The 18,032-nt window shown below is 44.3% G+C and overlaps 1 protein-coding gene across 4 annotated transcripts in view; it reads left to right on the forward strand.

The window, feature by feature from the left end:
• LOC146839642 (uncharacterized) overlaps positions 1 to 18,032 on the forward strand; it is a 766,602-nt gene that overhangs the window by 447,676 nt on the left and 300,894 nt on the right. For all 4 annotated transcript variants that reach the window (XR_014981114.1, XR_014981115.1, XR_014981116.1 and 1 more), the window contains exon 8: positions 14,307 to 14,408. Coding sequence is in view for 1 of the 4 variants with exons in the window: in XM_085651730.1 (XP_085507856.1) it covers positions 14,307 to 14,408 (102 nt within the window). In the remaining 3 variants the exon portion in view is untranslated. The remainder of the gene's footprint in view (positions 1 to 14,306; positions 14,409 to 18,032) is intronic.

Raw genomic sequence — 18,032 nt, forward strand, 5'->3', positions numbered from 1 at the left:
CAGGACCCACAGCTGAGGATCCCTTGAGCCCTGATAATTGCTGTAGTTTACTACCCCACCAACAGTCAAGGGGGCCATTTTCCCTGCTTGCTCCAGGGCCCATGGCGTCCTTTCTACTCTATTTTGGCTGGCCAATTCGAGTAGGTTTTATTTGTTACAACCGAGTTTTGGGAAACTTTGTCAAGTTGGCATGTAGAATTCCACCCCGCACAGGAATGCGGGTTTACTTAAAAGTAATCTGTAAAGATCCTTGTGAAAGCCTCGTGGTGGTGTGTTGGAGAAATTACGTGGCTGGTTACCTTTTAAATCTTACGACCCCCGGGGTGTAGCGGAAAGAGAGCTTTGCATGTTTGCAAAGAATCCATTTATTGTAAATGGGGTGTGGTCTGGTATCCGTAGCTCCGTTGCTTTTGAAGCGCTCTATTATTCCGGGGCTTGTTATCGGAGTAATCCATTAGAAGCCAGGTCATTCAGTTACAAGGAACTTATGTCGTGTTCCTGCCTGTCACCTGCCCCCACCCCCTTTCCACCGTCACAGAAAGGTAATACGAATTAAACTGTATTATGGGCTTTGGAAAAACATACAAACATTCAAAAACTGATTCTGAAATAAGAACCCTAGATAACGTCATAAACTCTTCTGGAGTGCGTCATAGGGTTATCTGTAACTTTTTGTTTATAAAAGCTCGACGCAAATGCACCATAAATGGAAACAGCTTTGCCATTGAATCCAGAATTTTTATTGACTATTATGTTTTTTAATAAATACCTGTGTGTGTTTATATAACAATTATAGCACAGAGCGCAGACATGTGTGTGGTCTTCCTGGCACATACGAACGTGCCATGCAGGTGCGGCCTTCCTTGGACTGGTAGCCAGCGGGATGCCCCTGCTAGCTGCCTCGTGGATGCGCTCTTTGGACTCTCGTGCCCGGCCCTCGGGAATTTTCCCAAATGTCTGTGGAGCACTGAAGAACACTTATTGTGTGCTGAAATACAACCGGTGTGCGCATGCACACTTACTTGAGTACCAACTGACACCCACAGGTCACTCGATCCATTGGTTGTCAGACTTCAATATCTGCTTATTAGGACTCTTCTCTGCATAGCAGCCCTTTTATTGTCTTTCTGAAATGCTGACCGTTCCTGGGGTCTAGAATTATCCCGGCGTTGCAGAATCAGCCCTTATTGCAGTGTATTAGGAACTGCAGTGGGGGAGGACACTGCATGCTACAAGGGTAACCTGAGGATATCGGCTCGCCCGCATCCTCGTGGGAGGCCCGTGGCTACTCTCGCTCTGGGCGGGAGGCTTTGCGTGGGTCACACGAGCAGCTGCTTGCTTTGTTGAGATGCTGAGACTCACCACAACGTGAGATAGTTCACGAACAAGACGCCACGATGGACTAACCGAACATTCTGGGATACAAGAACCATTACCTCTTCTAATACACCGTGCATGGATTTGGCAAGCGGCTCTGGAAGAGAGTCAAGCTCTGAGGCTGTTTACATTTAAAGTGAAAGTGCTACAACAATTCTGTGTAATGAAGGGAACACACTTCCCATGCACTTAAAGGGGAGCTCAGGGAAAGTGAGAGGGAGGAAGGGGTTAAGGGTAGGTGTATGGTGGGAGGGTGACTCGGTGAGGGAAACAGAAATAAAGCCCTTTAAGGGGCTTGTCTTTAAGCAAGGAGATGGCTCAAAGTATAACACTGCCGACTTTAGAGCTGGAGAACAGGGTTCGAGTCTCCAGATGGAACAGGTAACAGAAATATTTTGTCATAAAATAAAACACTGTTGATTGAAATACCACATTGACATTAAACTTTAAAACATTTGTCATAACTAGCAAACCAAATATTCCCAACAAGACTTTTTAGATAATACCCCATAAATCTGCTCAAACCCATCATTTCAATTTCCCTCTCCTTCTGTTTTTCTTATCAAGCGTTCCAACCCCCCTCCCCCACCCCAGAGGGAAGGATAAGCCCGCTCCAGACTATCCAAACCCCAAAAAAACGCCTAATAGAAGAACAACAACCAAAATAAGGAAACAACTGTCACCTGACCTAACGTGACGTACGCAATTTTAAAACCAAATACAGCAAGTGTTCCTACAGTAAAATAAAGAAAAAAGGGGGAGGGTGGGTGGGTCAATTAAAAAACGCACGCCTTCAATTCGACTCAGATAACGCTCCCTCCAACCATCACCACTAAAATTAACCACTCCAAGCCACGCCCCTTACCTGCCTAACACTCACGCGCTGTGTGAATCGTTCCACCGTGGGAAACACCCCAGGGGGACACCGGCCTGCGCCGCGATCCCCATAGGTCCCCATCACGCAATAACAACAACCCACACACCGTTATTTGAAATAGCGCAAAATGTCACTTTATTAAGACAGGTAACAGAAATATTTTTTCATAAAATAAAACACTGTTGATTGAAATACCACATTGACATTAAACTTTAAAACATTTGTCATAACTAGCAAACCAAAAATTTCCCAAAAGACTTTTTAGATAATACCCCATAAAACTGCACAAACCCATCATTTCCATTTTCCCCTCCTTCTATTTTTCTTATCAAGCTTTCCAACCCCCCTCCCCCACCCCAGAGGGAAGGATAAGCCCATTCCAGACTATCCAAACCCCCAACAAATGCCACCCAGGAAAAACAAAGAGTTTTCCTGGCAAAAGCTTTGTTATAAACAAAATTAACTTGAATCGACAGAGCACCAAAGATTTTCATTCCAAAAACCTGCCAACAAATCCCTCAACTCCATTATATAATATGCTTGACCCATTTGGGATAAGTGGACCCCATCCTCTCTAAAAAGACGATTCCCAACACCTCTGATATTATCATGTGTCAAAACCTTAATGCCCATTGCATGGCAAAAAAAATTCATCGCACAATTGAGTTTCCTGCGAGCCTTTTCCATCACAGAATGATTGTGAGCTCCCCTCCAATGGTGCCTGTAAATACATTTTGACCAAACCAACGACGTACCCACCCAATTGTTTTTCATCACAGCTAAGTCCAATTTCATAAACCAGAAAATGGGACTAAATCATTTTCACCCAAATGGATAATTAATAAATCTGGGAAACCTCTTGCAGACGACAGCTCTGATAGCATGGGAAATAAACCCTCCCACCTCATACCGCCTTTCCCTTTCCATAAAACTCAATGGCCCTTGCTAGGAAGTCCAAGCGCTCTGCCGTAAATCTGCTGTTCTGCGAAGATGGCTGACCATTTAATGAAAGAATGGCCTACAATCCATGTACGCATTTTCATTGATAATGAACTTTTTACAGCACCTAGACGGAAAAAACAAAATTAGCCTGCAATTAAGTAAAACAGTTGCCATTATTTCCTAATATAACGAGCACAACAATCAGATTTCCACCTACCAATCCTTTTAATGTCATCCCATCCCCAAGCCAATCTGGACGCTTCAGTAGCTGCCCCTAAACGAAAGGAGTGAGTCCCAAAAAGTAAGCTTTTTTTCCCAGCAATAACAAAGATTTGCGTAGCACAGCCAACAACTGCGCACTGGTGATACTATTCCCATTGCGATGAGAGAATATGGCCCCATGTTGAAAATCAGCAGAACTTACAAATGACTCCCATTCCCCCAACGGGCAGCATTCCTGCACGCCACCGATGTTTAAATGAATCCATGTGCCTTTACCTAGTTGGTCAGTTTTAGACCTCCTCAAAAGCATCCAGAACTTCCCTCCTTGCACCTGAACCTCTACTGTCTGAATACCCATCTGATCCCTCAAACCTAACAATTCTGAAACTCTAAAAGCACCGAAAAATAACCAAATCATGCAAAATCTAAAATGAGAGACCTCCCACCTGTCATAACAGCAAACTGGTAATTGTAATAAAAGCTGCTGTAAAAGAGCAAAAGTAACTGGTTTATACAAAGGCAAAGAAACAGAATGTTCCCTACTAAAACCCTTCAACATGCGTCATAACAAAACATCCCCCACCAAATCTTGACCCCACCACAGCTGACCATAAAAAATGCCAGCCAATTTCCTGGAAATGGTTGTATGAGACAAGGGGAACAACCTTTACATCGCGGTTAGTACACCGCGATGCAGTTACATCGCAATCGTTACAACGACTGCATGTTACCACGCCATGCCATTACAACGCAAGTCTTTACATCGACTTGCGCTAGATGACGTGCTAACATTACAAATAGTGTAGTTTACTATCCAAACACCTTCCCTACTGTTAAGTGGACTGGAGTTGGAATAGTAAATTACGCTTTTCTAATGTTTGCACGCCATCTAATGGCGTGCAAACATTAGAAAACATTAGAAGCATTCATAATGCCACATACATTATGTGAAGTATGGGCATCAAATAGCTGTTTGTGATTGTATTTATTGGTTGATTAAGCATGCTCTTGATAGCTGTTTGTATCTTATTTAGGCACTGGTGAACATACTGTATGGCCCCCTGTCGAAGGCACATGCCGAAACGCGCGTAGGATTATGGAAATATCCTAAGGCCATTGACACATTTAATCAATTGTGTAACAGATTGCAAATATTGTGATTATGATTGTGTTTTTTCCATATTGTTTATTTTTTTGATGTTTATCTTTTGGAAACCGTCCATGTCATCCCTGTTTCATCATTTGTATGTATATAGCAATGAAAAAAACAGTGATTATCTTTTTGTATGTATGTCAAATTTAAAAATGAACTTTATTTCTTTATTCAAAACTATTAAACATTTGTTATAAAAATAGTTTTAACTAGTTTTGCTTACAAGAGCTATGCTGGCTATGTTTGTTTAAATTAAGACATCAATCTTGTTTCCTAAATCTTTGCTTCTTTTCATTCAAGTTTCTATACCCTGATTTAGGACGAATAATTAGGGGTATCCCTCTGCTTTTTTCGCACACATCAAAAAATGGAGCACCATGAGCTAAAATGGCACCATTGTTGGCAGTGGAAGTATGTAAAAGTGAAAAAGGCTTTTAAATGTATGCCGTGTGAATGCGTGCGGGTAAAGGTGCATTAGTGTGAGAAAGAGCGTGTCTATATGTGAGCATGTGTGAGCATGTGTGTGGGTGAAAGTGAGTGAGCTTGAGTGTCAGTAAGTGCGAGTGAGCCAGAGTGAATGAAAATGAATGAAAGAGATACAGTGACTGCAAGTGAGAGATTAATTATGAGTGTGAGGGAGTGCTACTGAGAATGTGTGGCAGAAGGAATGAAAGTAGGTGGAAAAGAATGAAAATGAGTGATAATGAGTGAGTGCAACTGGAAGCCAGAATAAGTGAGTCAGCGCAAGTCAGAATAAGTGAGAATGAGTGTGTGTGAATGACTGAGAAGAAGACTGAATGATAATGAGTATATAAGAACAAGAGAGTGCATGTGACTGTGTGAATGAGGATGTGTGAGCCAGTGAGAGTATTGGAGTGAGTAAGAGTAGAGTATTTGAGTGAGTAGAGTGAAAGTGCGAATAAGAGAGTAAGAATGAGTGAGTGTCAGAATTAGTAAGTAGCAATAAATGTAAATGAACATGAAATGTGGTGTTTCTTGTATGTTTGTCATTAGCCCAGGCATACTGAAGGTAACTCTCAAAAAGCTGACACTGGCCTACTGGGGGCAGCTTTTAGTACCGGTGGCAAAATACAGACACTGGCATACTTGGAGACTTCGCTTTCCATTATACTGGGACCAAACTGTGCTTCGTCAAAGATGACACTAGAGGAACATTCTTTGAGAAGGGCTCAGAGTAGAAGGACAATGGAACAATCAGAAAAATACAGGTCAGAATTGACCTTAAGGTCACCCATGGCAAAATGTTGACACTGTTCTAAGAGAATGCACAGGCACTGTGCACTGAACACAATGCACACAACAGTGGACCTCTGGGGTTCCTTCTAGTAGAGTAAATATTTCGAAAAGTTTAAAACAGTGAGACATTTACTTGCTTTATCTTTGTGTGATTTTCATTCACAACTCTTCTAACGTTACAGAACAAACAAATGTGCCTAGTTCATCATGCTCATGAGAGCACAAACAATGTTGCATCACATTGCATTATGCAATTCCATTATTTCCGCTTGGTTTGTAGATCGATTTCCAATGCATTTCGGGTACTTAACTCTTCATCAGGGGAACTGCATGGATAAGATAGATGTGCATAAACATCTTATATATTAACATTCCAGGAACAGTGTAAACTTTATGCGAGTTTATACATGCGTATTCCAATCATATTTAGTCAGCGAGGTATGTATTGCATTGTTCCCGAACCTGTATTGCAATAATGGTAAAGTGTCCGTGTTTATATCCAAGGAGCAGAAAAAGTCCCACACGCACATGTGTGCGATGCTGCATAGACCTGCTACACCAAGTGATTCATGTGTGAGCAAAAGTGAGAGGAGACAACTACAAAATCTGTAACCTTCACCACTGTGCATAGTGTATGAAAACAATCAATGTAATTACCTTACAGAAAACCAGAGGCAGGATATGTGCAGACTCGCTAGGAAAATAAATCTTTCCTGTTAGAGCAAAGTATATAGATACTAAAGAGCCCAGAGTACTACTTACTCTCTGAAGACCGGTACAGTGCACAACAGCCTTCAAACACAAACAAGATAACCATCTGGAAGGGAACAAGCACTAAAATCAAATAACCTCCTGGATCAAGTGTTTAAATTTGTATTTTTTTTTTAGAAATTAAAAAACGCTGGGCAGTCGTCAGAAGATTATCTGTTGTGCCCATAATCCGAGTAAAAGAGTACCCGATGTGAAGAATGAGATCTTCTGGCATGCAATACTGTGTCCACCCTCCCGAAACTAAACATATACATTTATCATAATAGAATGTGAAGACAGACTTCACTGGACATCGTAAACGGAAACACACTTAAGCCTCTGTCAGACAGCCGAAAACGTACTATTTGTGAGTGCAACGATGACGTCGGAAAAAAATGGTTTGGTCCAAAAAGTTTGCCTGTGGGCTAATGTAAATGTCTGTGTTGGGTGTGGGGTTGAGTCTTTTTAGGCCTAGCATTGCAGCGCATGCGTTGCTCGCAAGGTTCGTGCAAGCTCCACCCACCATTTTCATTGGCTTGTGTCTTAAATGCAGCTTTCCGAGTGGTTTTAAGCTTGTAAGTCTCTCTTTATGACAGCTATGTCCTCATTTGTGTCCTTCCACGGCTACTGGCTCCTTAACTGCACAGACTACTTTCTTCCCATGCCCCCCACCCCTCACGCAGTCCAATGCCCCGACCTCCCATGGCTGCCCTAATGTACATTGTTCTCTCTCCCCTCTTCGTGTGTTGTGGTTATTTTATGTCTCCCCACCCCGAGATCTCCGTTTATTTATTTATCATTGGCGACCCAGGGAAGATCGTGGCGCGAAGCGTTGTCCCCCTGGGGTGTTTCGCGAGGTGGAACGATCCACACAGCGCGTGAGGGTTAGGCAGGTAAAAGGCGGGGCTTGGAGCGGTTAATTTTAGTGGTGACGGTTGGAGGGAGCGTTATCTGAGGCAAATTGAAGGCGTGTGTTTTTTCATTGACGCCAGCCTTTTTTCATTCTTGTTTACTTGCCAGCCTGCTTTGGGGGTAATGTCGAAGTCAGCGGCTGTCAAGGACGTGCTCCGTGTTCTTTATGAGGCGGGCTGTGAGGACCTTTTGCTCCCTGGTGCGTCATCGTTTTTGGCTGAGAGCGGAAGACGCCCGAAGCGAGTTACGGCACTGGGGGTTACAGAAGCTGTGGTGGCATGTTTACAAGCCAGAAGCCGGACGCAGACAGCGGAGACTTGCGCTGACATGGTACCTCTGCATTTTCAGGACTGAGGCCGTCCTTCACGTCGGAGTGGCGGGGGAAGGATCCATGCTCCACGTTGCACTTCTCTCTCTGAGGTGGAACCAGGTCAGTTGGGGGCGGTATCCGCCCCTCGTGTGGGCTGGTTAAGGAGGCGTGTTCAAGGCAGGGGTGGGGCCACCTCCAGGAGCCTCTCTGCTTCAATTACTCGGGGGAGCAGTGGGAAGGGGAGGGGCTCTGGCGAATTGGATTTTCAGGCATTTGCTTTACCGGCTTCCCCTTTTCCTGCTAAGAGGGCGCATTTAAGTGGTAAGGCGCTCAGGAAGTGTGCACATTCGAATGAGGGTGTGACTCTAATTAACATAGCGCCTCCTGTTTCTCATGAGGGACGCTCTGCTGTATTGGTGGATTATTCTAGTGACAGTGGGGAAGAGGCTGCTGAGGTGCAAATGTTGTCCCCTGCGCTTAACAATGTTAATGTTCATAGTAATACACAGGTTGTGGGACCAGTATTGGATGGAGCTGTTTCCGAGATGGTACTGTCTCAAGTGCCTAGATGCCCTCCTGGGACACATTCTGGTTCATACTTTCAAGAGCAGGTCACCACTGGCCATTTTGATTTAGCGGAGCCAGCCATGGGTGAGGATGTTCAGGAGCTGTTGGATGATGTTGAAGTATGGCCCCGCAGCGAACATGTTTCTTCACAATTTGACACTGCTGGTTGTTCTTCAGGCATTCTATTTTTCCAGATTCTCGCTCCCCTCCTCGTTTCTCACAGAAGTCTTTTGATTCTGCATTAGGGCCACAGCGTGGGCAGTGGGTCTGGGTCGAACATTCCACTCCTTTATCATCTACAGTTGACACCTTGGCACAGGTTGGTGGCGTTGGTAAGTTTGTAATGTCATCTGGCAAGCGTGGCTGGAAGTCTTCATTCTCTACAGTCTCTCAGCTTGCGTCTGGTGTTTCCAGGCTTGGGAATACGAAGCAGGTTGCGGCTTTGGGTAAGATTGCTAGTACACAGAGCGGATCAGGTGCGGATATTTCTGTGACGGCCGGGCTCTCTGAGAGGTGGCCTGTGACTAATTGGGTTTTCTATGACGGCGGGGTGGGAGATGGGGAAATGCCGGGCAGCAGCAATGCTGAGTCGGTAATTCCTGTGGCGCATGCAGATCAAGGGATGGTGGCTGAAAATATAAATGAAGGGTTCTTTGTGGAAGGTGTGGATGTTAATACAAGATTTCTGGGTCACGGACAGTTTTTGTCACAAAGGGGGTCGTGGACAAACAATTCTTATAGTATTTTGCAGAAGTCAAGAGCGGACACTGCGACGGAGCAAGAACGGCTTCACGGTCATCGTTGTCGGGATGATCGACGAGAGTTCTATAAACCTGCTGCTCAGTTGACATCAGGTAGGCCTCAGTGGTGGGCTTCTTGATTACAGCCTTTGGCCGGCAAGCAAAACATGCGTTCTGTGGGTGTTGGTGATGCATCTGTGAATGAGGTTTCGGGGTTGGGGGTATGGAAGGAGGTGGCGAAAACAGCATAGCAGGCACATTTAAATACAGGTGTTTCAGAGTGAAAAAAGGTTTTAAGTCCAGCCAAACAGGTTTCAGATGTGGTTCAATCCACTTTGGTGCAAGAATCAGTTGTCGTCAATCCCATCGATATGAAGCTCCCTTATATGGGTTTAGCTATGCCATTGGGGACACGTCTGGCTGATAAAACAAAAAAGAAGATTTGGGAACATGAGTTTGTGGACTTTTTCAAACTCCTGCATAGGGACATTTAAGCTAAGGAAGGGTCTAAGGAGGAGGAATGGGAGCTTGCGAGACGTCCCAGAGTACCTAAAAATATTGAAAACTGGACGGCTGCATTTTTTATTTATGCAAGCGTTTATTGTGGGAGACACCAAGACAGGGCTGTGGCCATGTTCAAAGATATTGACATTATTCGCAAAGCACAATTACAATTTGGTGGTTTTGCCTGGCTCAGCTATGACGAGGAATTGAGGGCTAGAGTCAGTATTTTCCATGACAAACCTTGGGGGGAGGTGGATCAGGAACTTTGGGTTCAGTGGATGTCCTCTACTCAACCGCCTGCGACGACTCACACTGCAAGCGGTCTCCAATTACTTACCGGCCCTTTCTGCCTCGCCCCGCCCAAATTGGGGAGGGTGGGTTGGGTAGAGGACAACTGCCAACAACTGGATCCTGTTTGAATTTTAAACGGGTGTCCTGCATCAGGCAATTTTGCAGGTTCAAGCACAAGTGTTCTCAATGTGGAGGGAAACATGCCATTACCCAATGTTTTGCCAATCAGAGGTTTGGGGATCAAGGGAGATTGCCAAGAGGTAGGGGTCCAGTTCCTCAGTTTGTTTCAAAGAGTTCATTCGCCAATTAATTTAACGCTAATGATACCATGGTTGGAGAAGTATCCTTACTCAGAAAGTGCTTCTAATCTTTTTTGGGGTTTTAAGGAGGGTTGCAAGATAGGTTACCAAGGTCCACGTTACAATAGATGGTCTGATAACTTGAAATCTGCCAAAGAATTGCCACATATTGTTCAGAAGAAGCTGGATATTGAGTTAAAAGCTGGCAGGATAGCGGGTCCTTTTAGGCAGTGTCCTTTGCAGACTTTGATGATATCCCCGTTGGGTTTAGTTCCCAAGAAATTAGCGGGAGAATTTAGATTGATTAATCACTTATTGTGGCCGGAGGGCCAATCTATTAATGATTTCATTTCCTCTTCAGACTCTAATGTTTCATATACATCTGTTGATGACGCCTTACGGATGGTGCGGATGGTGGGGTATGGTGCCGAACTTGCAAAATGTGATATTCAGTCAGCCTTTCGCTTATTGCCTATACATCCATCAGACTTCGAGCTTCTGGGCATGTTTTTTAACAAAGTGTTTTACATTGAAAGAGTCCTGCCTGTGGGTTGTTCAGTGTCCTGTGCTCTGTTCGAAGTGTTCAGCACTTTTTTACAATGGTGTTTTTCAGAAAGAAGTGGCCACCAACAGGTTTGTCACTATTTAGATGACTTTTTGTTTATTGGTAAAGCACAGTTAGATCAGTGTCGCAGAGTTTTATGCATCTTCTAGGACATGGCTGAGGAGTTCGATGGTCCGCTGGCTCCGGAAAAAACTGAAGGCCCTTTTACCAAACTCACCTTTTTGGGTATAGAAATCGATACTGAAGAGTGAGCGAAATCAGGTCCTTTTTGCTGGAGGTTATTGACAGGGAAAAAATTTAACTCAGGCAGGTTCAACGTTTGTTGGGCTACCTTAATTTTGCTTGTCGGGTGGCCAGGGCTAGCAGAACTTTTTGCAGACAGTTGGGGATGGCAATGTCATGAGCATTCCTTCCTCATCACAGGTTTAGACTCACTAAAGCAATCAAAGAAGATCTCTTGATTTGGCTAAAATTTTGGGATGAGTTCAATGGTGTCTTTCACTTTTTTGTAGAGGATAATACTATTTGGCAGTTTCAAATTTTTTCAAATGCCTCTGGGGCCCATGGTTTTGGTTTGTTTTGGGAGGGGCATTGGTGCGCAGAGAAATGGCCTCCTCATTGGCTCCAGCAAGGTCACAGCATTGCTTTTCTTGAATTGTTTCCTCTCATTGTGGCTCTATTGATATGGGGTGAGGAGTTTAAGGATAGAAGTGTTCTTTTCCATACTGATAATATGACTGTCGTGGAGCTCATTAACAATCAAAAGGCAAAAGATATACGGGTGCTTCGCCTTTTGTGGGTTTTCATGCTGCAGAGCCTTAGATTAAATATTGTGTTTAGAGCTAGACACATTCCGGGCATTAACAATTCAATTGCAGACGCGTTGTCTCGATTCAATTGGCAGAAATTCCGCTATTTGCTGCCGGGGGCGGACAACTTCAAAATTTCGATCCCGCAAGACACCTGGGTGCTGGGGGAATGAGGATCGTCGATTTGGTTGAAAAATCCATAGCCCCTTGTACCAGACGCAGTTATCAACAGGCCTGGATGGAAATTTTTAAGTTATGCTAAGTTACATAGTTTTGATCGCACTTCAGTTGGTAACAAATGTTTTATTTTACAGTTTGTTTTGCATTTGATTAATAAGGGTTTGTCTCATGGATGTACAATGTTACAACATGAGTTTTTACAACGCGTACCGTTACATCGCGGTCGTTACAACGACTGCGATGTTACCACGCCATGCCTATCTTTTGGAAACCATCCATGTCATCCCTGTTTCATCATTTGTATGTATATAGCAATGAAAAAAACTGGGATTATTTTTTTGTATGTATGTCAAATTTAAAAATGAACTTTATTTCTTTATTCAAAACTATTAAACAGTTGTTATAAAAATAGTTTTAACTAGTTTTGCTTACAAGAGCTATGCTGGCTATGTTTGTTTAAATTAAGACATCAATCTTGTTTCCTAAATCTGTGCTCCATTTTTTGATTACAGTAATAGTGGAAAATAGTGTATTATTCACTATAAGTGTAATACAAATAATTGAGACAAACAAGGACACCTGAGCCCCAACACCATTAAAGGCTAGCCACCCCAATATTCTTGGCTTTGATTTTTCCATCTCTGAAGACATGGTTCACAAACACACTGCCTGGGAACGCGGGGGTAAACCAGAGGTTGCAATGGCCACCCCTTGGTGACTCCTGTATGATGTCCATGTTGTTGGTGTTGACCAAGAAGTAAGCGGTGACTGCTGAAGACTCCAGCATCTTGCCAAGCAGCACCCTACTGCTCCCTGAAAGGACACATGCCAAAGATGTGAGCTGTGCAGCCTTTCTTGTGACCGGTATCAAGCCAACACACAAACATTGGAGGTCTTGCGTGCTGTCAGGACCAAGCTGCTACACTGCGTGGAGGAGCATGTCAAGACTTAAGATGGTTTTGCACCCGCTCCAATAACGAGCAACTGAATATGAGGGGAACCAAATCCACAGCTGTGCCCAATCAATCTTCCTGCCATAACTTACTGAGTGGTATTAGATAGGGCCGCCCAGGTGGACAGAGCATGAAGAGAAGGGGAGGAATGTAATACACACAGGAGATCATGGCCAGGGGTGTTTCACTGTATACGTCCATTGGATTACGTGGTTTTTAGTATTACTATGATCAAAATTATTTCTCTTTTTCAAAAAGACATACACTGGCCAGGATATTGAGGTTTTTTGGCTGTCAAGTTTTGAGTTTGTGCCCCCCACACTACCTTCCTGGGAAAATTGTGCCTGTTCGCCCTGAGAGTCAAATTTGGAAGGGATTGTACATTACCCAGTTTGTAAACAACCTCAACCATAATTGTTGAGGCCCTAAAGGCCCGATCTGGACTATGGCTCTCCGAATAGGGTCCGACACGAACAGTCTTGGAATATGGGTATTAGGTAATGATTTGGGTACCATTAATGCCACTAACAGTCTTTGATATCCTCATGATGTTGCAGTAAAAATAGAGATGACTCCATGTTTACAGTGCTCTTTCTCAATCATATTCAAATTAAGATAAAGGATATGTGTTTTAAACTTTTCAGCAGCCTTTGGGGCAGATTTTTTTTAAAAGCGCGCAACGCAGTGCAGCCCCGAGAGAGGCTGCGCTGAGTGACAGTGAGAGAGCAGGAGAGCGCCATAGCTTCAGAGTCATAGTTCTCACTCCCCTTTCGCTAGCGGTGGCGCTGATTTCAGCTGCAGAGCGCTACACACACACCTTAGTCGTCATAGCACTAAAGTGCGTTTGTGACTTCTGCATAGGTTTTCTAAAGGAAGGGCAGTCTTCCTGTGCAAAATAGCATGCCTAGACACATTTCAAAGTTTTTGCGACTTTGTATGTGTGCTGCACAGTGCAAAAGCACGGAGAAATTAAAACATTTGTCCTGCTGCTTTGCACTACTTTTAGGGTCCTTTTTAGCGCAAACAAATTTTGCGCTGGAAAGTAGATTTTCACAAAAACATTCCACACTGGTTAGTGTCTCATTTGCGGTGCTAACCCAGCCCAAAATGTTTGAAAATCTAATCCTTTAAATTTTATATACCTGCCGAGTTGTTAGTTTAAAAAAAAAAAAAGGTTTGTTCTGGATTGTCCTCCCTTTAATGTATTTTACATCAATTACCTCTCATACAGGGCTGTTGTCATGGGATAGATGTGCTGACATGGGTTGTGCAGGTAAAGTATATTACTAGTTATCGAAGCAGACTTTGATTCCAAAAGAGTGCGGTAAATTTCTGAGTAAACTTAAACTAAGACTAGCAGGAATATACAGGAAGGGAGAGAAAGAGCTTAAGCTAGTGCTACTAGATCCTACCACGTCACCAACAGTGCAATGCTATAACATGGAATTTTCTATTACAACCACTTGATACCAGGTTTCTAAGATTAACAGACTTGAGACAAGACTACAACTTCTAAGCTGTGTCTCTGTTTATCCATTTTTGATAGTGAACATCTCAGTAATTTTGCTCCTTTCAATGCTTTTTCTCTTCGACTGCAGACGCCTCTTACTGCTCATCGACCAGTTGCATGCATGGCTCTTGTTCATCTGGGAAATGTGATTGTTACTCAGGATACACAGGAACAAACTGCGATCAGAAAGGTAAGGAAGAATGGGTTCATTATTGACCATACATGCCCATTGGTATTTATATAGCACTAACCTAGCAAGGATATTACTTTGCGAATGTGAGACGATTGTGTACAACAAGTGAGTAGTTACACAAATGCACACATGGCATTGTACATTTTTAGGTGCAGGGAGATCAAGTGTTTTGCTCAGAATCACACAATGTTGAGTCAAGACCTGATTCCATAGTCAGCAGCTCTAGCCACATCTCCCTGGACACACAGTATGTCAGATTTCATCACAGTATTTGTTGGGCAGCTATTTATTAAAAGTATTTCTAGATTAAAATACAACACATTCTAAAATAGAACATACATAATTACAAACACTATACTTCTTATGGTAGTATCTATGTAAACACTTCTTAGTGCTATGTCACTAGGTAACCATCACTTCCTATCATTTCATTTTTATATTTTGTAGTTATTCATAAAGATTGTGTAGAAGAGTAGGATCTGCTTCACATGTTTACCCCCACTTTTTGCTGGTGTTTCACGGTTTGTCAATTTTAGTCTGGCTGGGACCCTGCTATTCAGGGCCCCAGCTTAGCTGCTTCCTCTCTCAAATGATTCCATGTACTTTAGGTACAGTTCAGATTGGATCTGAGGTGGCCTTATAAGTCCCTAGTATATGGTATACTATGTACCCAGGGCATAGGTACACCAGAGGCCTACCAGGGGCTGAAACATGTATTATGCCACCCATGGAAAGCCACACAAAATGACACCACAGTTCTGCTACTGCAGCCTGGTGCTACTGCAGCCTGGTTCATGCACCCCTTTCTGTGATATAGGTTACCTATATCACTATATTTATACACACATATAAACCTATAAGTCACTCCTATGGTAGGCCTTATCAATCCTGAAGGCAGAGTGCTTGGTTCTTATGTGAGAGGGTGCCCCTGCATGAGCAGAGCCCCTCTGCAGCGTTTGGAGACCCTTCTCTGATGCTGTTTGTAGTGAAGCCTGACCATATACTCTCAAGTGCATTATAACCAAACGGTAAATGCTAACTTTGGACTGGCTGCACAGAAACATGTCGTGTTTGTTGTCAAACACCTTGGAATCATACTCCCACACCAGTAACTGGTGTGGGAGTATGATCCCACCCTTCTAGAGGGAGAGACATGACAGCACTTGTATACCCGGTAGAAACTTAATAGAGACCTGGCATCACAAAATGGATGCTGCAGCCACAGACACGGGTCTGGCCTCCTGCTTTTGACCGAAACTCCGGTAGGGGAGGCCTGGACAATAGGTTTTCTGTCACAAAGAGGTGTAACCACCTCCCAGACAGGATTATGTGTATTGGGGCTGGGTGGGAGCACTCTCTGAGTGCCTTGGAGTCCTGCACTGGGGGCACATTTAGTGTCCCTGTGCATAGTCCAGCTCAAACCGGTTCAGGGGCTTCCAGCCCCTGCTCTGGCGCGAAACTGGACAAAGGAAATGGGTGTAGCCACCCCTCTTTCCAAACCCTCCCATAGGTGGATCCCCAGAGTATGTCCAACCCCCTACCTTAGTGTAAGTATAGGACCCCAGTCCTTAGGACTTTAGATTACCCTGGACGAAACTCTGAAGCTGAATCCTGGTCCTTCGATGCTCTGCTCGAGATCATAGGACTGAAGAAATCGCCCTTGGGGTCAAGGAGTGACTCCCCTGCTTGGCAGGCACCAAAGAAGCAATTTGCCTGTCTGCATCATCGAAGCTCCCGCCAAACTCCAAAGTATTTGCAGCCCAGGAAGAGGATTTCCAGACATCACAGAGGGCGACCCGAGTCCCCAGCAAAGCTGAGACCCACAGCCCTCGTGAGTAGTGTGGATCTGGAACTCCTGGTCACCGTGCATTTCTGCAAGTGCATTAACTTCCTGACGTCTCTTGAAGTCGTGCTTAGGATGACTTGAAGCCCCTACCTCGAGCACTGAATCCACCAAAGAATGTTGGCCTGGTCATTCCGAGTGACCCGTGGGCCGCCATTTTGTGTTTCATCTCAAGGTCCCTTTGCGATCCCTGGTCCGTTGACTGATGGGTCCCTGAGGGGGTAACTTTGCATTTCCTTGGGCTTCCCTGGTTGCTCCAGACGTGCCCTGACTCCCAACCAAGTGGTGAGTCCCACAGACCTTGCTGGTCTGCACGGAAGCATCTTTCTTGTTTCTGTGTGGGTTGCTGTTGCCAAGGCTTGTTGTGTCCAATCCGGGCACCGACACTGCAGCACTCGACATCCTTTGTGGAACAGTTTGAATCCAGCTCCTTGTTGTCCTCGATGCCTCCTGGGCCTCGTGGCTGAAGAGTCAAGCTTCACCTCTTTCACCTGAAATCACCCGACATCGGTGGGCATCTGCTCATCGCCTTCCTGGTCACTGGCTAGTGACCCAGACTCTGTCCACTCTGCTTTCAGATTCTTCTCATATTCAATCCAGGCTTGGATCTCTTCGGACACTTTGCATCTTCACGGCAGCAGCACTTCTTCACCAGCTCCCATTGAAATCGGCAACGCAACCCGACACAAATAGACACCTATACACCCAGCTTCCCTGGGTGAGGTAACAAGAGTACTCCAGTGCTCCCGTGGGTGTTATCTATAGAACTTCCTAAGTCCAAAAGGGTTTGTTCCTGACTCATTTCTAAGTGTCCCTAATCTTTAAAAATCTAACCGCGACTTTTCCCCATAGAAGCTAACGGGAGCTCGCGGCTGTGTTCACACACTGCACACGGCCCCCGTGGGTCCCCTGTCTCACTACCTTGGGTGGTTCCTTGGGGTCCCAGCGATTCTACAGGCTCTAGGCCTTGTGTCTAGTTAAATGGTGGTTCATATACCACTATTTTAGTATATGGTTTGGCTCGCCCCTAGGGCCTGACATGTATTTGTGCTATTTTACTGTGATTATTGAAGTGTAACTTATGTGTTTTGACCTCTAGTCTCATAAAGAGACTAGGAGGGTGTGTTTAGTAATAAATACATATATTTTATATATATACCTGGTGTGGATATCTTTCATTTAGTGCCTCAAGAGATTATAGACTGGTAAAACAAGCTGCTTTACATTCCTTCAAGACTTAGCCTGGAGGCTGCTCTCCATAGCTACCACTAGGATAGCTTTCAATAAAGTTTGTCCTTAACCTATAACCAATAAGGGGTTGTATGGACTGAAACAAGGTGCCCACTATACCTAGTGGACAGCATATATCAGGCCAACTTCTCACATTGGTGTGCAGCGGATGGGATTCCAGCTTGCTATTGATTTACCAGGTAATCTCAATTGAGTAACTAACTGAAAACCACTAAAGGTACCTTAGGTACATATAATATAAGCTTTTGAATACAGTAAGTTCTACTAAACTTAGAGTTGTGTGTTAAGGGAAAGCACAGCCTTTCTACAACTCAAGAGAGTTTAGTAGTTCACACTAGAGTAGGTAGTGTAATGCACCACGCCACACTGGTAATGTTTTCAAGGCCAGGAACCTGTAGGTCTTTGCCAGAAGCCAATGGGTTTCAAGATTCCCAGTATCTTATAGCGGTACTCAAGCTGGATGACCTTAGCAGATCTTTAGGATCTGGTGGGTTAGGCAGAGGGGGTGGGACAGCAACTGAGGAAGG

Source organism: Triturus cristatus, chromosome 4_1 (assembly GCF_964204655.1).
Source record: "Triturus cristatus chromosome 4_1, aTriCri1.1, whole genome shotgun sequence".
NCBI classification, from domain to species: domain Eukaryota; kingdom Metazoa; phylum Chordata; class Amphibia; order Caudata; family Salamandridae; genus Triturus; species Triturus cristatus.